This window comes from Lentinus tigrinus (genome assembly GCF_003813185.1).
Source record: "Lentinus tigrinus ALCF2SS1-7 unplaced genomic scaffold L226scaffold_5, whole genome shotgun sequence".
Lineage (NCBI taxonomy): Eukaryota > Fungi > Basidiomycota > Agaricomycetes > Polyporales > Polyporaceae > Lentinus > Lentinus tigrinus.
Window position 1 is genome coordinate 34,646 of NW_027137914.1, and position 22,212 is coordinate 56,857.

The window sequence follows — 22,212 nt, forward strand, 5'->3', positions numbered from 1 at the left end:
AATGAATTGATGGTATTGTATCCGAGGCTACATGGACGAGAGCGCGGTCCTTGGCAGTACAGTATGCAATGGAGACAATGCGGTAAAGTGAACATGACATATTCAAATGCAATGGTATCTAACATGTGCGATAATGGCGGAGGAACGGAGGTCAACACATAATGAAGAGATTGTACGATAGTGATGGAAGCCGAACCCGGAATAAGAATACTAGGGACCGTTCATTGTCCATGCGCCGCCGCCAGAGCGGGCGCATTTACTTCCAAGTCAGACGGCCGCACGGACAGATTATGGACGCCACACGCCATTAGTGCGCATGCCTTGAGAGGAAGGGAGTGGTATCGGAGAACGGAGATGATCTTCAGTCGCGCCCTCGGCTTTCGAGCGCACCACGCAGCCATGAATGGTTGCGGACCTCGTGGATGTCCGCGCGGAACTCCGGCTCCTTTTCCAAGCAGCGCGCCATGAGTGAGATCGCCGACCTACTGAGACGGCCAGACTTGGGCTCGCGAATGACAACGCGTCCCTCCTTGGCGTCCTGCTCAGTCGGGAACGGAGAGTGACCGGTGAGGAGATAAGACAAGAGCACTCCCAACGTCCATATCTCGGCAGGGGGCGCTTGGTACTTCTTTTTGAGGAGGATCTCCGAAGAGGCATACGCGGTGGTGCCGAAGAACAGGTTATAGAATGGACGAGGGCGAGTTGGGTCTGCAACGACGGCACTGCCAAAATCGATCAACTTGACCTGAGTGATAGTGAGCGGATGTTCAATCATGAGGACACGACGGCGTACCTTCAGATCGGCGTCTACGACGAGGTTCTCGTCCTTGATATCACAGTGGGTAATCCCCTGCGCGTCCAGATAATAGACGGCCTCGACGACCTGCGCGAAGATGTAGCGCGCCTGATTCTCTGTCAGACGCTTATGCTTGCTTTGCTCAATGCATTCGAAAAGGTCGTGGGATGGCCGGCGCGTGAACTTCGGAGGTGCCTCAGGAGCAGGAGCGAGCAACTCGTCATCGTGGACTTCGGAGAGGGAATCGGCGAGCTTCTCAAAAGGAATGGGGATATGTAGCTCATCGATGTTCGTCAATGACTCGGAGGGTGTATGCGGCGCCGAGTCCAGGCTTGACCCGGCGGAAGACGAAGACGTCAGGTTGGGGGTTTCCGACGGCGGCGCGACGCGCTTCCCATGCGCAGAAGTGGCCTTGCCCTTCTTCTGCTTCCTGGACACCCACGGGGTACCGTGAAGCTCTTGGACCTGAGGTGACCGGAGTCAGTACGTTCCCTAATATAGCAGACGCGTAGATCACTCACCAAGTAAAAGTACACATCATCCTCGAACAGGTCGAGGCACCTAACGATGTTCTCGTGGTTCACGAGGCTAAGGAGCATGACCTCCGTCGGAATCCGACCATATACCTCGTCGTCCCACCAGGCGTGCTCGGGCACTTTGTCCTTGATGATGAACTTCACGGCGACCTCGTGACCCTCTGTCCTATGGCGGGCTGTCATTACGAACCCGTAACCTCCGGCGCCTAACTCGTCCTCGAGAAGATAGTGGCGCACGAAGTGGACGTTGAGAAGGTGGTCGGGGTGGAAGCGAGCTGAATAGAGACGGCCCTCACAGAGTGCCGAGTCTTCGGCGATATCGTCCTGAAAGAACAGCGGGCCATCATCATGCGCGTGCGGGGGCGGGAGAAGCAGAGATGGAGGATCGTCTGCATCGTCGCAGCCGATATTGGATAGCGTGAGAGAGGGAAGGGAAGATAGCTTGCTCCCTGACGGAGAAGCATCGGGATGGAGGAAGGGTGACGCGGAGAAAACGGGTGAATTAGGTTGGCAGGTCTGTCGTGTCGGGGTAAAGGGGGACGCGGTAGGGTCTAGGGCGCGAGAAGAGTAGCTGGGTGATGGGAAGTGCGTGTTTTCTCGAGATGGCGAGAACCGATTGGAGAAGTCGTGAGAACGCTCGGACGCGGAAGAAGGGTGGTGCGGAGAAAGACGACGGTAGGTGGGGGAGCTGTACTGAGTCTTCTCAGGGTGGAGATAGAACTCGGAGTGATCAGTGTCGATGGGGTGGTAGATATCCTGCGTGAAATGATGCTGCTCATAGACATTGCAGGAATGAAGGCGGTGGTCGTGATGCTCCGTGAGGGGAGTATGGAGGCTGTCGCCGTCGTCTGAGGACATATCTCCCGAGTCCGAGGATGGCGAGAACACGCCGAACAAAGGCGAGTGTGCGGGGTGGACACAAGAAAGGGAGCTGCTGCTGCTTGTCGCGAGCATGGCTGGAGGGCGGAGGGGCGGGCGGGCGGGCTGGATGGGTGGCACGGAGGGAGAAATGTGGGGGCGAGAGAAGAAAGCGAACATCCTGTGACGGTATTTATTCGAGGGCAGAGCATGGCGTCCGAAGTAAGAGAAGCTTTGGCCGAACAAGTGGCCACTGGGCACGAGAACTCGCGTGGCTGAGCCACCGGCCGATCACCTTCATTAGCTGTCAGTCTCCCATTTCCCTTCTCGTACCTGGGCAGAACCGCATCACCTGCGTGTACTGTGTCCTATCTCATGTTCTTGCCATTGTCCGCTGCAGCCGCGCAACATCTGTGCGCCCCACATGCACGACGGCGGACGCTTTTGTCGCATCCATCATGTCTTCCCAAACGTGTTTTCCCTCATTGCGACTGCGCCAATCATGCAGGTCGGGGAGCTGTCTGGGAGTATCCATGCGATCGACATCGATGCGACAGGACAAGGTCCGACGTACGTGGCCGTGAGGGTTAGAGTTGGGAGCCAGAAGGTGTGGCTGGCGGGGTGCGACCAGATGCCATCCATCCACGTTCCACACCCGCACGCGATCGTCCACGCAGATCTCTCAGCGTAACGCCCATTACGTCAGCAAACCAGTATCGCTGTTCTCACCATTTGCACTGGAATGCATCATGCTTGCGTTATCTGCACTTCCAAGGCTGCGCAAGCCATCACACACACAACGAGTCGATGCGCGTACGTGTGAGCCTTGTGAAAAAGGTTTCCGGCAGGAGCAAACTCGAATTACCGGGGAATACATGGACAGGCGTCTAGGTTGCCACTTTGAGACGTTAATCCGAGGTTACACCCCTAGCCACGGTAGAGCACAGTGGATAATCCGGACCACGGATATTAAAACCCGCATGGTCAGGTGTGCAGAAAAACTTGGTCACTTGGAGTCCTCAGCAAGTGCCCACATGTAGTACACTCCTGAGAGTCATCCTTCAGCTTCAGCCACCGCGAGTAATTCCGACACGGCGTCGGGAATCAAACGATGGAAACTCACCCAAGCTCCGGTACGGCCGCCAGCACTCAGTCAGTGCTTCCATCTCTTTCGGTGTCAAGAGGGCGCCTCTGTGTGAAAGTCCGCCGTCTCAGCCTGGCACTGCCATGGGTAGACACAGAGCAGTCGTAACACGCACTTGATCTTGTTCTTCCCGTTCAACCTCGTCTTCATTTGCGCCACGGTCAAGCCTTCCGGCAACGGCGGGACTTTGACTTCCGTCCCGCCCATGTCGTCCGGCTTCCCAAGCATGTTGAGTGTGCGGTTGATTGACGGCGTGAACGGTTCGGGGAGCCCCATGCTCGTTTCAGCCCCACCAGCCGTGGCGCCGTCCGCAGCCTGACCCTTGCCCTTCTTCTTTGGCGTCGACGGAAGAAGCGTATCGGGCGCCGGAGGCACAGAAGACGCGTCAGGCGTCGTCGCACGTGCTGCCGCGAGCACTTGCTGGCTGCCGCTGACAGGGCTGTCATCCGCGTCTTGATCAATCAACTTGTCCTTGCGGAGTGACACCGGATAGGTGGGCGCATGAAGAGCAATGAACCAACGTAACAAGCCGCGCTGTACACCCAAATCACCTGAACTTGCCATCATCAGCCTCATGCTGTCGTGACAGAGATAAGCCCCGCGACGTGCCTACTGGTAGGATGTCCGGCCGGCGGAGAGAGAACATAGCAAACATGTTCACTTGGGGAGTGTTCAGAATAGAAGATCACGAGAGCCATAACCTGACGCACCCGTCCACTGTACACTGGACGTGAGTAAATGCGAACCAGATGCCGTCAATGATAGCAGTACTAACCGTGCCTATCCCTCGCACTTCGATGAGCATGCGGTGCAGCTCCTCATCATCGGCCTCAAGTAGCTTTCTGGTAGATAGACGTCCATCCGCGAACCTAGAGGCCAAGTCGAGGACTGCATAGCAACATTCATATTTGATCCGGTTCGGAGGACGGTGGACCACTCACTGTATTCGGCCTTCCTGGCACTCAGCCCAGCCGTCCGCAATGTGGTGATGTCCTTTGTGCCAACCTGGTGCGCTGTAGGGAAGAAGTCGCCGCTACCGGGTTTCCGGACAAATCAATCCAAGCGACGTGTCGCAAGCTGACAAGACACCCACTCATACTCCGACGAGGCTTCTGGGATTGACGGGTCGAAGAGACGTCTGAACTTATGTGTAATTGCTGCTGCGGCCTTCCATGATATTTGCTGACCCCTGTGCATCGGACGGAGGCATCAGACCATGTAACTAGTCCACAACTTCGCACAGGATAAGACAATGCCGGGACTTCTATGACGCTTGTTCCCGGGCTCATGACAGATAAGGGTGTTCTTACAGTATTGAATGCGCCAGAGTCCTGTCCATCATAATTAATCTGGGCGTTGCGACACAGGTATCCCGAGAAGTGAACGCACCGGAAAGGGTCCACCCGCTCGAGGTGTTCGTATGGCTTGCACTTGACTCGGCGGAAGACATCCTCGAAGCGAGGATCAACACTTATGAGGTGTTGCTTGGCCTCTTCAAAGGAGAATGTGAGCACGGCGGGCACAAGCTCGCTATCGTCTACTGCCCCCGCCTCTATCGCTTGGGAGAGCGCGATCTCGATCGAATTAGCAGTGATACTCTGGGCTGCACGAGCTCTCTTTGCAGGTGCCTTCGGTGCAGTTGTGCGCTTTCTCTTGCTGCTGCTCTCAACCGAAACCACGACTGATTCTTCGCCGACAGTCGTCCCGTTTCCAGAAACCAAGGTTGTAGCACTTCTAGTCGCCGAGCGGGTGACTGGCATCGTGAAAGTGGAAAGACTGTTGGCTGAGCGAGCGTGTTGGGAAGCAAACGGCACAGAGGCTAGCTTGAGTGCGAGTCGTCTTGAGGCGGCACCCGCGAAGATACGCATACAAGGGCGCGGTTGTGGTCCAAGTTGGAGTCAGTGGTCAAGCGGTTGCTCTTTGGTTCGGCGTAGTCATCAAGTTCCCGGCGTTGGCGGATCCGGAGCCGCAATTGCATTGCAACACGCGCTCCCCCCGGGGCCGCGGCGTTAATGACGCGTCGTGGGTCACGTGCAGGCACGATCGCGTTAATGATGCCGCTTAGCTTCAACTTGTACTGCGACCGTCGACGACTCGCTGGGTCTGCGTGCATTTACCACACACTACCTTATGTGCTCCGTTCAGTCAGAAAATTATGTCTGCTTCAAACGCCTATCAGCAATTCGCCTTGGAAACCGACCTTCCCGATGTGAGTCGAACACGTAGTCGTTGAAGATACGCGTGGACCTGACCTATCCATAACGAATAGATCAAGCTTGACCGCTTTACTGTTCAATGCAATGCTTCCTGGGGCGACATGATTCCGTTTTGGGACGCGTACAGGACCTGGTTATCTGCTCGAGGTTTCAAGCTCTACCCTCTTGTCCGTGTCGCAAGCACCAAATTGTGGGTTGCACCTGAAACAACGGCATCTGCATCGTTGCCGTATGCATTGCGTCTTTCTGAACAGCAGTTCGTCAAGCAATATTGAGAGGCATCTGTGCGTAGTGTGCTATCATCCATGTTGTCTTGGCTAACCTCCCGTTCAGCTAAAGATTGCTCCGGCGCATGATGCTGTCGGACGCGATGTCATGCTCAAAATAACCAGCAAAGACTCTGTAGAATATCGCATATGTCAAGACCTCTTGCGCTGCCACATAGCGTCTAAGGGAAACTTCCAGGGCGTGTTGCCACCCTTAGCTATCCTCGACACACCCTACCAGTTCTCGTTCATTGTGACGCCACGGTTCGTCCGAGTCATCGTGTCCATTTCCTTCTTCTTACTCCATTTTCTGCAGGTGGGGACATTCTGGGAAGCCACAAATGTTCGAGACGATCGGAGACGTCATCCACTATGTACGATGCTTATTGAAGGTGTGTTCACTCGCCAAGGACTGTCTGTTACTCACCTCATTCATGTCCGTATATCTAGGGTCTTGCCTTTTTACACAGTCTCCGGATCGCGCATCGGGTATGCTTACCCACACAACGACGTCGCTCAGCCTCCTGACCTGTTTTGTAGGACCTTGACCGCCACAACATCCTGGTCAATTGCTATTCGTTGCATCGACCAGTCTCCGCCCTGAATACGGAGATGAGAGAACATCGACGCAGTTCAGAGATAGCATATTGTCTCTTTGATTTCGACCGCGCACTGCAACTTCCGCTAGACACGCCACTGAAAAGTTGTCGCGTGGCTGCCTCTGGCGCGATGGTTGCGCTATCTCCCTATCATCCGCTGGATGTGTCTTACGGCGAGTCCGAGTACAATCCATTTGCGTTCGACGTCGCATGTCTAGGGAACATGTTCAAACTGTATTTCTCGGTAAGCCGATTTTTTCTATCTCTCGTGGTAGCACGACATCACTAAGCCGCTACAGCATGCGACTACTGAATTTCCCATGTTAGCGCCATTATTCGACAAGATGACCATTCATTTCGTATCGGAGCGCTTCAGCGCCCCAGAAGCTCTGGAATTTCTCGAGTACGCCATCAAGACTTCGACCGCCTCTACTCACGCTCTCCCCGTAACACTGGATGTGGATTGGGACTGCTTGCAGGACCCCAGCATATACTGGTCAACGCTTCCTCCCTCATTCCACGTTTCGTGGGCAGCCTACAAGATGCCTCCTCTAAATTGGACGTACGATGTCTTGGATCGCATCGCCGCTCACCCGGTCGGATGGAAGTTGTTGATATTCCTGCGACGCGTTGTCGGCATATAAATTGCTTCGGAATCAACTTTCTGAGGTGTTTGACATGAGGGGTAACGACTCCGCACGATACAGTGAGTGTCCATATGCCAACTTTGACTCGTCGAGTTTGACAGTCGGTAGTAAGTACTATTCAACTGTCCAGGAAACTCCGCTTTAATGGGTGACCTGCCAGCAATGGATGTCCTTCCGCGTTTTGACACCACTGGCTCACCCCAACACAGCGGGTCAAGCAAATCATGGCAAATCGGATTGCATTGAAGACACCGTATCTGCTGTTGTTACGATGTACTATGTTCGATCTTGTGAGTCTGATATGCTGAGTATGCGCTGCGAATATACTTGTCCGCCTGTTGTGATGCACAAGTCTGAGAAGCGCGTGGAGAAGATCCTGTACGGGCCCCACTTCTTCTCGCCGTTCCTTCGCGAATCGCGAGGGACTGCACGCTCTTACCTTAGACGCGAGGCCCAGACCAAGAACGCACGTGACTGCCAACAACGCTGTTCAACTTCGAACTTGAGCTCAAAGTTAAACTCATGCACCTATGCCCTGCACCAGTTGCAACTACGACTTGGATGTCGCAGAAATTGGCCGAATTTGATTCTCAGGCAGGCTCTGTTATGGAAAGTGACAAGAGGATGCATCACACGGCGGGCAGGTGCCCAGAATTAGCCACGAGAAATTGCTAGGGAAGTTTCGACTAATTTCACCTTATCTGTAGCTTTTCCCCGTATTCTTGCCCACTGAAAGGGTTGCCTATCCGATGATTCTCACAACATCATGGAGCCTCGAGGAGATCTCATTACAAAGAGTCCTTTTTTGAAGGAGAAAAGGCTGCCAGCATGCAGCATTTCCTTTGTTCGAGAAGTTGACTCGAGTTAGGTGACCTCAACGGATGCCTGAAATCTTGAAATTGCGGAATATGCTACCTTTCAGCTGTGTAACATCCAGGCTGAAAGGTAACATATTCGGGGTCGCCTTTCTGGACAATGGAATGGTAGAATATTACGATCCTTTCAAGTTCCCAATTAGTGCCCCAGATATGTTGCCTTTACTGGCCAAGGACAATATACAAAGAGGTCACCTTTCCTACGCTCGAAAAGCAGGGAAAGATCTCAAGGTAAGGTAAAATCAGTCGAAAATTCTCATGACACTTCTCGTAGCCGGTTCTGGTGCAACGCCCGCCGTGTCAAAGAGACGATGTTCTCCCTGGCGAATGGTATATACCAAATGTGCGTGGCAACGGTGCTTACTATGTACGCCTCATAGCTGACGGTTACGAGTCAACAGCTTCCTGTAGAAGACATTAACTCATATTACAACAGAGAGGATGGCTTCCCGTCTTGGTGCGATATGCACCCGTTCTGGTCAGCATATCGTGGCTGGCTCTCCGCGCGTGGTTTCTATCTACATGCATTGCGCGAGCATGAGGCTGTAGCTGGGGAAATGTGGTGTCCTCCTCCATTTACTTCCACTGCACCGCTACCTTACGCAAGACGACGCATTGGTGATGAGACTGGCTCTAGGCCACCAAGTCCATATGTGAGTGGCGGTACGCTGGATTATGCATGCTCGGTCTCTGACGAAAGTCACAAGCTCAAATGCGCCCCGGCCCAAGACAACCGTGGCCGAGACGTCACTATCAAGTTGGTCAATACGTTCACACACGAATACCGCATCTATCAGGATCTCCTGCGATGTGATGCGCTATTCGGACAGGACTTTCAAGGCGTTCTTCCGCCCGTGGCGATCTTAGACACGCCATACAGGTTCTCGTTTGTTGTAATGCCCACGTGAGTGTCATCTCGGTGCAGGTGATGTGTAGTGACCCCCTCTGCGTAGCTGGGGGGACTACAATACGTTGGACGACTTCGAGACCGTCGGACAAGTGGTTGAATTTATGCACTGCATGTTGAAGGTGAGTGTGGCATAACTCAACCACTCGAATGAAACTTATTCATGCTGCAGGGATTGAGTTTATTGCATAGTCGGCGGATCGCTCATCGTGTAAGTCCGATGTTGTGGGAGGCCTCTCTGATCTCTCATTGCATGCCCTTGCTATAGGACATCGATGAACAGAACATCATGAACAACTTCTATTCCCCTTGGGACTTCTGTTCAGCATCCAAATCACGTCTGATCGAGCACAGGCGAAGCTCCCCCGTACTTTACTGCCTCTTCGACTTCAACATGTCTGTCCAATTTCCACTGGAGACGCCCTTGCACGAGTGCCGACTTGTTGCAGAGACAGTAATGTTCGCGGGCACGCCTTATAGCCCGTGCGACGCGCATTACGGGGCATACGATTATGATCCATTTGCTCACGACGTCGCTTGTCTCGGGAACATCTTCCGTGCACAATTTGCGGTAAGCTGCACGTCAAACTGTCTCAAGGGAGCTAACTTATCCGCATCTCGCAGACGATTGCGGGCAGCGTTCCGGAGTTCGCGCTACTATTCGACAGGATGACGACGCACATCAGAAGTGATCGTTTGAGTGCATCCAATGCGCTAACATACTTTGACCAAGCGGTCAAGGGATTACTAGACCATGTACTCGAGAACAAGGTCGTGCTGGATGGCAGCTTGTATTTCGAGGATACGGACAGGTATTGGTCTCTCTTGCCCCCAGAACTTGTATCTGCCTGGGCAAAATACAGGACGCCGCCGGTCTCCTTGGGTCACAAAGTATTGCAGTACATTTCTAGCTACGACTTTGGTCAAACCGCGTTATGTTGTGTGCGCCGTAGGCTGCAGATCTAAAGCACCCATGACAATGTTTTCTCCGTTCCATCACTTTATTAGAGCCCCGAGCTGATTCGATTGTCAGAGTTCATATTCTCGGTCAGCGAGGGATGCTGGCCCGGATGTTCCCAAGCTTCAATCGAACAGCAATGTGCTCTGCACAGGGACGACGTCGTCTTGAGGCGGTACTCGCTGAGACGCGAATGCAAGGGTGTTGTCGTAGTCCAAGGTTGTAGTCAAGCGTCGCGACTCGCTCCATGATTCGATGCAAGTCGGAGGCTGCCCGGGCGCTCGGGGAGCGCGATGCGTTAATTACGGGTCGTGGGTCACGTGCCGGCGCGATCGCGTTCGTGCGCCACCGTGCCTGGGCTCCGCCATTCTGAGGCTGTCCCTTCTCTTTCCCAACCACCGCACAATAGTTCCTTCCGGAATTCTGTCGTCTCGGTTCGCCTTATATACTGCGCGTCGCGCCTCTCCTGCTTTCATCTCTACCACCACCATCCGCCCCCGACTTTTCACGACCTCTCTTCGTCGGTTCACAGCTGCTAGATCCACCATGTCCGGAAGTGAGCATGTGCGATTGCGTCATACACGGAGTATTCACGACTGAGCTTCTGTTTCGCGTCGTCCAGAGTATATTGTCGTATTCAAAGACAATGTCTCTCAGAACGACATCGACAAGTACGCGCAAGAGGTCGCCGAAAACGGTACGCAGCACCGCAGCCACTCCACCCGCAGTACTGACCCTATGCAGGCGGCCAAGTGAATCAGCGCTACGATACTGTCCTCAAGGTGCGATAATGCTCTTGGATGTCACTTACGGCTCGGGGCCTGACCTAGTAATATGCGGTAGGGCTTCTCCGCGTCCATCTCGGACTCGTACCTGCAGCAGCTGCAGTCATTCACAGGCAGCGTTATCGACTACATCGGTGAGTTCCCTCAGCCCCCTCGACACCTCTTCCTTCGTGCGTTGCACTGGGTTCTTCCCTCCCATCATCACAACCCCTTCTCTTCGTTCCTTCGAGAGAGGAACGTACACGCTACCAGCGCGAGGCTCCAGACCGTGGATAGAGCGCTGACCGCCTACTCTTGATAACAGAGCCCGACGGCATCGTCACCACTCAGTAAAGACTCTCGCTGCGATCATCCCCCTCCGACTCCGGCGGCGAGTCTTCGATGTGAATCAACTGATGGACCCGGATTGTACTTATGTGAAAGGATGACGGACTTGCGATCGCTGCTGTATCACCAGGGTTTGCCTATGTTCTTGGAAAGTCTAGTCTAGTCGCTTTCTGTAGCTTGGATTACCATTGGTATCATATACAGAACTTGTGCTCCAACATCGTACACACTTGATGTACATGTCCAATGAGTGATTATTAAAAGGAATGCTGCTGATAGTGGTACAACGGAAGGTACATCGAATGGAGGGTATCGCGGAATGCGTGATTGAAAGAAGATCGTAACAGGTCGTAATCCGAGGCTACAAACGACGAGACTGCGATAGGACACAAAGGAAATCCGGGGTATGGACAAAGAGTCTCTGATGGAACGATCACGTCAAGGTCCGAGAGTCCAATATGTCTAGCTCCGCTGCTCAGGCGGGTACCACTACAAGGGGCGCACCGTTCACGACGCCCTCGTACGAACCTGCCTCACCTACTGCAACAATCCCATTCTCGTCCACCTTATCCGCCGCATCCTCCGGATCCACGGCCTTCGCGGAGAACGCAGCACCGGCGGCCTTGCCCAGCGTTCCCGAGGCAGGCGGCGTCGGAGGAGTAACCGTCACCCCAGGCACACCTTGCTCTGGGTCTCCGGGAACGTGTTCACCCTGGACAGCGGCCTTCGCGGGAGGTGCCACAAAGGCGGGCGCATGGTTCGCTTGGGGTAGCGGAGGCGTGAGCATGATTGGACCAAGCCCGGGATCTCGCACCCCGGACGCAGGAGGCGCGGGCGCGGGAGCGCCGTCTGCGGGGGGCTGAGGGAAGTCCCACGGACGCGGGACGAGCGCGGCGGGCATGATCCACGTCGCCGCGCAGACGACCCCTTGGCCTTGGTCCTGCTCCCGGATCGCATTGAACTCGGCGTCGATGTACTGCGAGATGTAGCGGACGAAGGGGAGGACCTCGCGCACGCCCCCGTTTGCGACGGACAGTGCGGTGAGGAAGTTGATCACTGTATGCGCGATGGATGGCACGTTCTACAGAGTATCGTTAATCAACTGCACGAAGAAAACCTGTTTCAGTCTACTTACGCCCAAGTACTTGACGGACGGCTCTGGCATGACAACCTCCAGCCCCCACCAATCTGTGAACGGTGATGTCAGCACTGGGCTGGACCAACACATAATAGGCTTACATGTGATGACAGACATACGATCCGTTGGTGGGTAGACACCTGCATGTGACGGAAGGATGGATTTCCCAGTCGCATATCCAAGAGCCATGAGCTGCGGGGTAATCTGTTCAACACCCTCGATGACGGTCTTCGCAGTGGGAACAGCTCCGCTCAAGAGTCCAGGCGCGTTCCCGGGTTGCCCGAGTCCGAGGTCCGGCACGGTGATCAGGCTCACGACGTCCAGGTCTGAGAGCATCTCCTTGAGCTTCTCAAACGAGGACGTTGTGACACTCGTGATGCCTTCAAGGGTTTTGCTGGACATCGCGGACAAGTCCAGCTCGCGCGCTGCCGTCTTCGGGGAAGCTCTGGGAGTAGGCGGTGAAGAGACTGGGACCTTGTCCAGCTTTGAAAACCGCTTCTCATGGGCCTCTGCGTCCGTGTAGGGCAGACAGACCGCATGGATAGGCCCGCTGGTGAGAGCCTTGATCTCTTCACCAGAGCTCGTCTTGCCTACGACCGCAGGAACGTCCGAGCTCGGGAGTCGGCGGAGCTGTGCGATGACCTTCTTCGCGGCCTTCGGCTCGAGAAGCTGCGCCTTGACCTTCGAGACTTTCTGCCTGGGGGGAACAGCGGCTGCTGCAACCTTGGAGCTCTTCGGCGGAGCAGCAGCAGATGGTGCGGCGAAGGGGCCGACGATGAGCTCACGCACGACCAGAGCGGACTCGTGAGCACGCTTGTCGGAGCGGGCACGCAGGATGCGCCGCTCAGTGTACTCGCGCCGGGCTGTTGCCTCCTTCTCCGCTTCCTCGCGCAACGTCGGAGGGGCAACTTTGCGGTCCTGCGACGCTCTCGGCTGGACGAGCGTGCGCCAGGAGAAGCGCTTCTCAGCACGGGGACGCATTGCGGGCCCGTTAGCGGAAGTCGTGCCGGGGTCGGTGGCAGAGGGAGGTGCAGGTGATGGGTCTTCCCCTTGAGCGGATGAGGTCTCCGTACCTGAGTCTGCTGTGGCACCCGCGTCGACTGCGCCTTCTGTCCCGGTCGACTTGTCCTGAACGGAGGTCTTGCTCTCAGACGGCAGCTTTCCTTCTCCCTTCAGCTCTGTGATGAGCTCCTTCGACTTCCCGGCAGGGTGAGACCAGAATCCGAACACCATGATTCCGCAGCGTTCGAGTGTCAGGGAGAAGAGAGACGAAGAGCAGCGAGCTGTGCAGGAAGAGCCCTTATAGCCCGGATGAATATGACCGTAGGAAGGTCTGTGTCAGATTGGCTGAAGATCACAGACGGCGGGCGTGGAGGAACGCTAGGCGATGGCAGGCCACTGAGCGCGACGATAATGGTGGACACTCGTTGAGTAGCCTGCATTGGTGAGGTCACGATCACGTGCTTCTGCTGCACCTTTGTGGCGTCAATTTGATCGAGTGCACACTGCAAAGAAAGTATTCTTTCTCCGGATAGCAAAGAATCAGAAATCGAGTTACTGAAAGTAAGGAATTTATTGAACCTAAAACTTTACCTGTAACACCCTTATACTTCCCATGAAAGGCCTACAAGCAACTCCAACTTGCCTAAATGAGACTTTCCTCGAAGTTTACTTACTCCAAAAACGTGAATTATCTGACCTCGTGAAACTGAATGATGCTAACGTTTCCGCGGGGTATTTATCAGGAGGAAAGGATGCTCCCGTTGCAGTGGCAAGCTCGCAGTCCAACAACTCTGATTCTGTTTTCCTCCCCCATCTCGCCGCAGACACAACTGATCTCTAACGTCGCAGACGTGTGCACACAATGCGTATGTCAAGAAATTTTGCACACAAACTCAATACCGGGAATGGATAATCGGTAACGTGTTGTCCGACTCGGAGTCTGCTTCAGTATCACTGGCATAATGCATGACTTCTCTAGGAGCTCGACAAATCGCAGGGAGCAGGCCAGCCAGAGAAGTTCGATGCATACGAGGGATTATTGGATCGTCCTCATGCTATAGACTGGCTTCATGCCCGTGGCACACGGGTGTCAATTCGAGCAAACGCAGTCTATATTCTAGGACGGCCGGCTGACTCGCAGAGGTGAGTGGTCTCTGTGATCGTATTCATTAACATAGATTGCATGTAAGGTGCATGGTGATGTACGAGCCGTTTCTGACCTTTCTTACCCCCTACCCGGCCCATTCGTCAGCTTAGCCTGAGTAGAACGCGGACGCGGCCGGGGTTCTGTACGAGGGACATGCCAGCGTGTTTGACACGCGGCTTACGTCGGAGGGGATATGAGTCCGCGTTTTGCCGTTTGCTAGGACTCGCGCGCGGCCAGTACTGGTTCTACTTCAACTAGAAGTCCAAAGTGTCACACGTACACAGAAACTTCAGCTGTATCTAACGCGATTCCGATGAGCTACTAATCTCTTATAGGGCTGTGCTCGAGCGCAAAGTTGGGACCGGTCTTCGCCGGAACGTGCTTGCTTGCCTTGAGGCCAGAGGGACACGATGAGTGAAGCTAACTCGGGGTGAAAGCATGAGAACAAGCGAGTATGATGCAGAGTCCGGCGCAGTATGGCCAAGCACAAGCATATGAGCTGCGGGTCTGTGGACTATGTACAACACCATCAAAATAAGGATGATCGATTCCGTCTACAGGAACGGAGCGCAGGACCCTAGGTACCTTTGGCATTTCATAACTAGTGCACTGATATGGGCATGGATCATACATAGGTCGTCAAAGCTGGGGAGTATCACACGTCGGTCTTGCCTCTGAAAGCGTTACAGGGCAAGATCTTCGCACCCGTTTGGGCACACAGCAAGGGAATCGGACGGCGGAGGAGCGTGGAGTTTGTATCCCGCATCATATCAAGAGCCTCGTCCGCGGCAGAACTCACCATGTGGGGGTTGCCGACAAGCTCCTTTCCTTTCCTAATCCATTTATTGTCCCGTTAGGGCCTAGCCCCATGTCGGACACAATACAGACAATGTACGCTACCATACGAGAGAGAGAATCAAGGGATCTATACAGGACAGGGACTGCCGACAAGCTGATTGTAAAGTCAGCACCTAATAGCTGTGCATCTTGGCGCAGCGTGGACTTCATCTGATGTGCACCAAGAACCATGCAAGGTGTTCTAGGATATTTGTGTAGGTACAGCAGCATGTGGTAACTCTCTGTCGGCAGCCTCGAGGCACTTGTCTACGGCGGTCTGGTGCCACATACTCCTCCCGCGAGGACCATGACCGGTAAGAAGAGAAGGATCTTGCGCCCAAGAAGAACAAAAGCTCCCTAGGAACAGCACAGCCGAAAACAAGGGACCCCGAATCAGGACCTATTGTTTCCGACCGTCGCACCAAACCACATCGTTCCAGAAGATAGCTGCGGTACAATCCAACACGTTGGTTACGCTCAATTAGAGCATCCAAATACAGTAACTCTTCCCATATTCTGCAAAGTGCGAGTCATCCTGAATCCTGTAAGGAGAGAATTCCTGATTATCGGAGCACATCGCGCTCGAGCTTTGGGGAAGATGGAGTCATAGTGGTAGCTGCCTATTAAATTACATAAGTACCCATGGGATTGGAGTTACCGGTCCAGCAATATTACTGTAGTGGCGACGTATTATGTAATTTTTCGCGCCGTTCCCACAATCACTCTGTTCGAACCGTTCCACTTTGTAGTACGCGACCTTGCGCGACTCACTGGCATTAGGTTTGTCTGCCCGTAATTTCTACCGTATACCACCCCCTGCGCTGCCGCTACGTCACACAACTATGTCTGTTTCGGACAGTCATCAACAGTCGACCATGGAGGCCGATGTTCCCTATGTGAGTTGAACACGTAGCCCGAAGATGCGCGTCGACTTGACCTATCCACATCATGAATAGATCGAACTCGACCGTTTTACTGTTGAAGGCAATGAAGGCAATGTCTGCTGGAGTGACATGGTATTCTTTTGGGACGCATACAGGACCTGGTTATCTGCTCGAGGTTTCAAGCCCTACCCCCTTGTCGCCGAGTTGTGGGTTTCACCTGAAACAACGGCATCTGCGTCATTGCCATATGCCTTGCGTCTTCCTGACCATTCCGACGAACAATCTCTAGATAATTCCGTGCGTAGTGTGCTATGATATATATTGACGCGACTTACCTCCCATGCAGCTCATGCAGCTGAAGATTGCCCCGGCGCAGGACGCGTTCGGACGCGATGTCATGCTCAAAATAACCAAGAAGGACTCTGTAGAGTATCGCATATGTCAAGACCTCTTGCGTTGCGACATAGCGTCTACGGAAAACTTCCAAGGCGTCTTGCCGCCCTTAGCTATCCTTGACACACCCCACCAGTTCTCGTTCATCGTGACGCCACGGTTCGTCCGAGTTATCATGCCCACTCTCTTCTTGTTGATCCGTTTTTAAAGGTGGGGACATGCTGGCAAGCTACGATTGTTCGAAACGGTCGGAGACGTAATCCGTTATGTACGATGCTTACTGAAGGTGCGTTCACTCGTCAATGACCCTGTTGCTCCCCTCATTGATGTCCGTCTACCCAGGGCCTTGCCTTTTTACACAACCGCCGGATAGCGCATCGGGTATGATTCCACGTGTAACGCGTCGCTCGCCTTGCTCACCCTTTCGAAGGATCTTGACCACCAGAACATTTTGGTCAATTGCTATTCGTTGCACCGATCGGTCTACGACCTTCAGGCGGAGATGAGTGAACATCGACGCAGTCCAGAGATAGCATATTGTCTCTTTGACTTCGACCGCTCACTGCAATTACCGCTAGACACGTCACTGAAAAGTTGTCGCGTGGCTGCCTCTGGCGCGATGGTTGCGCTATCACCCTATCACCCGCTGGATGTGTCTTTCGGCGAGTTTGAGTACAATCCGTTCGCGTTCGACGTCGCATGTCTAGGGAACATGTTCAAACTGCATTTCTCGGTAAGCCTATCCTTTCTCTCGTAGTAGCGACATCACTAAACCGCTACAGCATGCGACTACCGAATTTCCCATGTTAGCGCCGTTGTTCGACAAGATGACCACTCATCTCATATCGGAACGCTTTAGCGCCCCAGAAGCTCTGGAATTTCTCGAGTACGCCATCAAGATCTCGACCTCCTCCGCTTACGCTCTCCCCGTAACTCTGGCTATGGATTGGGAATGCTTGCGAAACTCCAGTACATACTGGTCGACGCTCTCTCCCGCATTCCACGTTTCGTGGGGAGCGTACAAGACGCCGCCACTGAGCTGGACATACTATGTCTTGGACCACATCGCCACTTATCGGGTTGGGTGGAAGTTGTTGACATTCCTGCAACGTGTTGTAGGCGTTTGATTCAACTTAGCATCAGCTTTCTCAGTTATATGTCATGATGGATTCTTAAGTGAGAACGCCACACGACTCAGTGAGGTTCCGTACACGAACTTGCAATTACGAGTTTGACAATCTCGAAGGATCAGCGATCCGTAAGGCCTTGAGGCATTGAGGCCTCAAGGCCTTAGGCTTCTCGAGCTTCCACAATCCAGCAGATCGAACCTAATATCATCGGAACCGGCCGCGGCGCTCCGTCCCCTTCAGCTTGTGGGCATTGTGGATACAAGTTCTCCTTTGGGACACTGACTCGAGCGGCCGATTATAGAGCGCGTTGAGCGCGTTCTTGGACAAACATGTGGGGCTGATGAATCCGAGACTCAGACGGGGATAAAAGCTCACGTCCCACCTTGCCATTGGTCTCAAGCCCTTACTCCCTCACTGCTCCTATTCTCCTCCTCCTCCCAACATGTATTCTCGTTCTCAAAGCCGTGCCGCAACCGCCATGTCGCACGCGACCGGCGGTCAGTCCGCCGGCCCATTCAATTCATACTGGAAGAACCTGTTGCCCGGTCCCCGCGTACGTCTTCCCCTCTGTGGTCGTGCTGGACCAGCCTATTCGTGTGCATGGCTGACTTTGCGTCAACGTAACAGGCTCCCAAACAGTTGGGGTGGGCTAGGCTCACCACGGATATCAACAACCTCTTCCGTGAGGGTGACCTAGTTCGCTTGAAGGACGTCAAGCCGTCTCACGACACCGCCGCGCCGCTGGTATGTTCCGCGTTTTTTTTTAAGTTCAACAACCATAGCTAATCGCGCCTATCCAGGAGCAGGATCAGGATGGTGTCAACTGTGACGATACCTACCTGTTCGAGATTGAGAAGTACATAGAGAAAAAGGTGTACAAACTCGTCAGAGCATCGCGCGCCGGGAATACGCCGGTGGCATTAGCAGTTCCTCACGCACACCTCACGGCGAACCTCAAGGAAACCCCAGGAACTCACGCGGAAAGGTTTGATGTCGGAGAATATGTATGTTCCTGGCCACCGCTTGACTACAAGGCGTCACTTACTCACCACCCTCATAGGTGTACGTCAAGGCAGCTGCTGGAGGAGCCATGAAGACCGAAACTTACAGCGGGAAGCAGTACCCCATCAAGGATAATCTACGGGGCAAGGTGTACCAATGGGTTTCTCCTTCAGTACGTACTAGCGGATTTTCAGCCCGGTGCAACCTCTTATGAGTCCTGTTTTGGTTCTCGGCAGGGCGTGGTGATCGAACCTGAGGGTCCTCGAGCAAGGACAACTAGCCAAACCCAGAGTATGTGGCACTATCAAGTCGGCTACCGCATTCAAGAGACCCAGTTGGAATGGGTGACCTGCCAGCAATGGGTGACCCTCCACGTTCTAGAGATATTAGAACCCCAGGAAGCCGCTGTAGAGAACAATCAAGTCAACAAAATCGGGGACAGCCCCGATCGCAGAGTGGTTGGCTATTGAGACTGTAGTTCATGTACTTTCCCTTCCTCCGAATCAGCCTCTTGAACGCAGTCTGGCCACGGGCCGTTATCACCACGTTGATCTGTTGTTGTACGAATGTATGTATGTCCGATGATTTACAGAAACGTTCATGTTTTATCGCCCGAAGATAACTCAAAGAGGGTGGTATACGCCAACGTCCGGGTTGGCGATGATAGTTTCGTAATTTGAACCCCTGCGCTGATGATCTTCTTGCACCTCCCGTATACCTGACGTTGGGCCATACTTTGGGTCAGCTACAGATGCTAGTCTCAATACCCAATAGATATTCCAAAGCCTCAAGCCAGAGATCGGTGACGCCACACATCGTGTATCAAGTACAGTATTGCAGCCGCAGAATACAAGAACCCTGGAACAGACGCAATGCGGCAATTTACGCTCCTATACTCGCGGGACTCCTCGAACAACGTCCGGATAGGTCGACGCGATCAACTGTGGAAGGGTAGGTTTGCCGTCAACCAAGAGTTCACCAACCGCCACCTAAAGCGGAGAGAGAACACGTACTGCGAACAGGGCTGGGGCACGGATAGCGAGTACTTGCGGGTCTTCTCCGAGACCGACGAAGCTGCGTGAGAGGGACAGTCAGCCTGAGGGAGCGGATATGCAACTGGAATAGTCAGCACGTACATCGTGGAGACACCAGCCTCAATCGCAGCGGAGAGCGTGAGCGCTGAGTGAGTACTAGGCGTGAGTAATGCACAACCAAAACACCGAGTGAAGCACCTACAGCATTGCAATCCGATGAGGAACGAGAACAGTACTACCGGCGCAGTGTACTGGCCGTCCGTGTTGTATGCAGGGTGCGTGTCTGGAAATTACGCAATCATTGTTAGACAGACCCATAGCCGGTTGAAGAGTGCATACTCACAGCGGAGATAGAGATACCCGAAGAGAGAGCACAGAAGACCGATCGCGTATGCACCCCAAGTAAGCGCTGATTTGGTATCGTGAGCGATGCAACAACAAGCATTAGCAACGATGCGTACTCATTCCGACGAGCGAATCATTGATGAGGGCGTCGATGCCGCGGTCCTTGAAGAGACGCCAAGTGTCTTTCGCGGCACTGAGGTAAGGTTTGCCGTACAACGCTGGAAGCGCGCTCAGCTGATGTCCACGATGTCCATGCTGCTGCCATATTGCTCACCAATTTCAATGTACGCATAGCTGCACAAGAGAAGGGTCAGCACTCAATGTCTCGTCCCGACTTCAGGGTTTCACTGAGACTCACCGGTTGAAGTATTGAACGAGGCTCTCGATACATCCGATGAAGCACTCGGCACAGAGTGCCAGGCACGCCTCAACAGCTAGAATAAAGACATCGCGTCAGCATCGTCATTCACTACAAGCCAGTGAAGAACTTACGATGGCCTTCAGCGTTGGCACTGTTGCGGGCCGCATTGAGTAGCATCCGGATCAGCTCCAGGAGGGTGACGATGAGCGAGCCGAAGGCGATGGAGCCTAGTGAGAGAGTCGAAGCACGGACGAACGACGTGAGCGTTGGGTGCTTGGGCTAGTGGTCGGGAGTGTCAGACCTCTGTGTTCATACTTCGAAAGCAAACCGCGATACGCACCATGAGACCCTGCTCGCGGGGGCCAAAGTAGTACCAGCCTGCAAGAACATGTCAGCTTCCTGCGTCTCCGGACACGAGGTGTTGATACTGACTGCCAAAAGGTCCACCGGCGAGTGTGGCGAGCGCAACGTTCCCAATCACCTGCGAGGTCCACAGGAAGGAGAACGTCTCATAGATGATGAAGCCTGTGACTTTCGCTGAGGAGCAGGTGTCCCCGAGATCGCAAGCTGAGCGCATATTTAGCTTCTGTGATTGTAGCATGACAAAGAGTAGTATGATATACTTGGGCTTCCTGGGGTATATCGCGCATATCTGCGTATACGGATTCAATGAGACCGAAGCCAATAATCGAGATTAGGAGATACTCACGTTGCGATGACAGTGAAGGTGTACCATCTGAAGCGCATATACCCATGAGCACTCGATGCACAACACATCGCAGTCATTGGACTTACACACTCAGCCCTGCTTGCAAAATAAGCGACATGAATGCGACGAAGTACACGCTCGGGTGGTGCTTGGTGACATCCATAACGACTTGCAAAAGCAAGGACGCAAGGGGAATGCGAGAACGGTAACCCCAGTAGGCAAGGACCGATATTAGAGCGATCACAGTGAAGATAATCGCTCCGGCTGTTCAAGACGTGACAGTTGAGTTCGAGTTCGACATCTCACTGCGTATTGGAGCGTGAAATCACGTACAGTAGTATTCCGTGATCCAATAGTACACAGCGATACCACTTCAAGCACCATGGTGAGCGTCAGATTTCATAGTCCGCATGGAGATACTCACATGTTGAGTAAGATGGACAGAACCAGCGTGATGTGCATGATGGCCCTCGTGAATGCACGCGTGAGGATGAGGTAAAGGGCAGAGAGCAGGAGTGCTGCCCCAGTCACAAACAAGAGCAGGTAGACAGTGTGGCTGAAAGTTGGTATGTCAGATAGCCTTGCGCAGATGAGAACTGGGAACGCACTTGTTGAGAGTAATACTACTGCCCGTCCCGTCCGAGCCTACGCCACCGCCCAGGCCGCCAGCATCCCCAGTGAACTTGGACAGGGTGATAACGGATATGACGATGAACCCAGCCAACTGACATGGTGGAGTTTATGTTGGGAGACCGAGGCACCGTGCACTCAGAGGGACTCACCTGAGCGATGAAAAGGATGAGGAATATGGGGTCATTGATCCTCTTCTTGGGCTTGAACCGTTCTCCCTCGTACGGCGACTTCTGATCTCCACCATACCCACCACCTCCTCCTTGTCCATATCCTTGGCCATATCCTCCTAGTTCGTACTCGCCCTGGCCATAGGCAGGCTGTCCGTACGAAGGAGCGTAGACCGGGGCGGGTCCTGGCGCAGGGGCGTCCATGGTTTGGTATTGGTGTGGCGAAGAGGGCTTCCAGCTCATTGCAAATCGTGACTAGGAGGACTACACGCTCTTCTGCGAGTTGAAATATAGTATACACGGGGTGTCGTTAGACGAAGGGGCAAAGCTCGGCGTTACTGGGTATTTGCGGCAGAGAAAATGCGCTAGCCCCGGTGTTTCGCGGGTATACGCGCGTATCGGTGGGTATGGGACGGTTAAGCTGAATACGACTGAGCGCAGGCGAGGGGTGGGGGAGGACGGGGGGTGTGTCCAAGGAGGATGCAGCGCGGGCGAGGCAGAGGCCCTGCCACAGTG

The 22,212-nt window shown here is 53.9% G+C and overlaps 9 protein-coding genes across 9 annotated transcripts; 5 read left to right on the forward strand and 4 right to left on the reverse strand.

Moving 5' to 3' along the window:
* Positions 1-361: 361 nt before the first annotated feature.
* On the reverse strand, positions 362-2,286 carry L226DRAFT_567758 (kinase-like protein; the record flags this gene model as incomplete). The annotated part of the gene is made up of 3 exons (XM_067684075.1): positions 362-745; positions 794-1,261; positions 1,318-2,286. 3 exons carry the CDS (start codon positions 2,284-2,286, stop codon positions 362-364), a joined length of 1,821 nt encoding a protein of 606 aa, XP_067538631.1.
* Positions 2,287-3,011: 725 nt separating this feature from the next.
* On the reverse strand, positions 3,012-5,250 carry L226DRAFT_531442 (DNA glycosylase). The gene is made up of 10 exons (XM_067680085.1): positions 4,724-5,250; positions 4,645-4,665; positions 4,428-4,523; positions 4,276-4,367; positions 4,110-4,222; positions 4,045-4,051; positions 3,944-3,994; positions 3,450-3,885; positions 3,314-3,381; positions 3,012-3,237 (listed from the first exon to the last, which is right to left on the reverse strand). The coding sequence occupies exons 1-10, from the start codon at positions 5,200-5,202 to the stop codon at positions 3,197-3,199; spliced, it is 1,404 nt and encodes a 467-aa protein (XP_067538632.1). The 5' UTR covers positions 5,203-5,250; the 3' UTR covers positions 3,012-3,196.
* Positions 5,251-5,925: 675 nt separating this feature from the next.
* L226DRAFT_543568 (uncharacterized protein) lies at positions 5,926-7,059 on the forward strand (the record flags this gene model as incomplete). Its single annotated transcript, XM_067682209.1, has 5 exons — positions 5,926-6,080; positions 6,133-6,208; positions 6,267-6,305; positions 6,357-6,659; positions 6,715-7,059. 5 exons carry the CDS (start codon positions 5,926-5,928, stop codon positions 7,057-7,059), a joined length of 918 nt encoding a protein of 305 aa, XP_067538633.1.
* Positions 7,060-8,751: 1,692 nt separating this feature from the next.
* L226DRAFT_610063 (uncharacterized protein) lies at positions 8,752-9,810 on the forward strand (the record flags this gene model as incomplete). Its single annotated transcript, XM_067686119.1, has 5 exons — positions 8,752-8,841; positions 8,891-8,966; positions 9,017-9,055; positions 9,113-9,415; positions 9,469-9,810. The coding sequence occupies exons 1-5, from the start codon at positions 8,834-8,836 to the stop codon at positions 9,808-9,810; spliced, it is 768 nt and encodes a 255-aa protein (XP_067538634.1). The 5' UTR covers positions 8,752-8,833.
* A 538-nt stretch (positions 9,811-10,348) lies between these two features.
* Positions 10,349-10,920, forward strand: L226DRAFT_610064 (uncharacterized protein; the record flags this gene model as incomplete). Its single annotated transcript, XM_067686120.1, has 5 exons — positions 10,349-10,358; positions 10,425-10,499; positions 10,547-10,584; positions 10,646-10,721; positions 10,892-10,920. The coding sequence occupies 5 exons, from the start codon at positions 10,349-10,351 to the stop codon at positions 10,918-10,920; spliced, it is 228 nt and encodes a 75-aa protein (XP_067538635.1).
* Positions 10,921-11,071: 151 nt separating this feature from the next.
* Positions 11,072-13,033, reverse strand: L226DRAFT_502366 (uncharacterized protein; the record flags this gene model as incomplete). The annotated part of the gene is made up of 4 exons (XM_067677878.1): positions 11,072-11,995; positions 12,050-12,102; positions 12,154-12,469; positions 12,521-13,033. The coding sequence occupies 4 exons, from the start codon at positions 13,031-13,033 to the stop codon at positions 11,390-11,392; spliced, it is 1,488 nt and encodes a 495-aa protein (XP_067538636.1). The 3' UTR covers positions 11,072-11,389.
* Positions 13,034-16,051: 3,018 nt separating this feature from the next.
* Positions 16,052-17,442, forward strand: L226DRAFT_457144 (uncharacterized protein; the record flags this gene model as incomplete). The annotated part of the gene is made up of 6 exons (XM_067675351.1): positions 16,052-16,219; positions 16,278-16,474; positions 16,526-16,601; positions 16,658-16,696; positions 16,746-17,048; positions 17,098-17,442. The coding sequence occupies 6 exons, from the start codon at positions 16,052-16,054 to the stop codon at positions 17,440-17,442; spliced, it is 1,128 nt and encodes a 375-aa protein (XP_067538637.1).
* Positions 17,443-17,744: 302 nt separating this feature from the next.
* On the forward strand, positions 17,745-19,142 carry L226DRAFT_610067 (uncharacterized protein). Its single transcript, XM_067686121.1, has 5 exons — positions 17,745-17,998; positions 18,073-18,189; positions 18,246-18,449; positions 18,506-18,619; positions 18,684-19,142. Exons 1-5 carry the CDS (start codon positions 17,888-17,890, stop codon positions 18,915-18,917), a joined length of 780 nt encoding a protein of 259 aa, XP_067538638.1. The 5' UTR covers positions 17,745-17,887; the 3' UTR covers positions 18,918-19,142.
* A 57-nt stretch (positions 19,143-19,199) lies between these two features.
* On the reverse strand, positions 19,200-22,102 carry L226DRAFT_531447 (DUF580-domain-containing protein). The gene is made up of 18 exons (XM_067680086.1): positions 21,679-22,102; positions 21,505-21,620; positions 21,321-21,452; positions 21,230-21,267; positions 20,983-21,160; positions 20,897-20,923; positions 20,811-20,839; positions 20,620-20,754; positions 20,528-20,565; positions 20,319-20,466; positions 20,185-20,260; positions 20,101-20,120; positions 19,943-20,044; positions 19,825-19,890; positions 19,684-19,764; positions 19,584-19,626; positions 19,461-19,521; positions 19,200-19,388 (listed from the first exon to the last, which is right to left on the reverse strand). Exons 1-18 carry the CDS (start codon positions 21,898-21,900, stop codon positions 19,338-19,340), a joined length of 1,563 nt encoding a protein of 520 aa, XP_067538639.1. The 5' UTR covers positions 21,901-22,102; the 3' UTR covers positions 19,200-19,337.
* Positions 22,103-22,212: the final 110 nt, after the last annotated feature.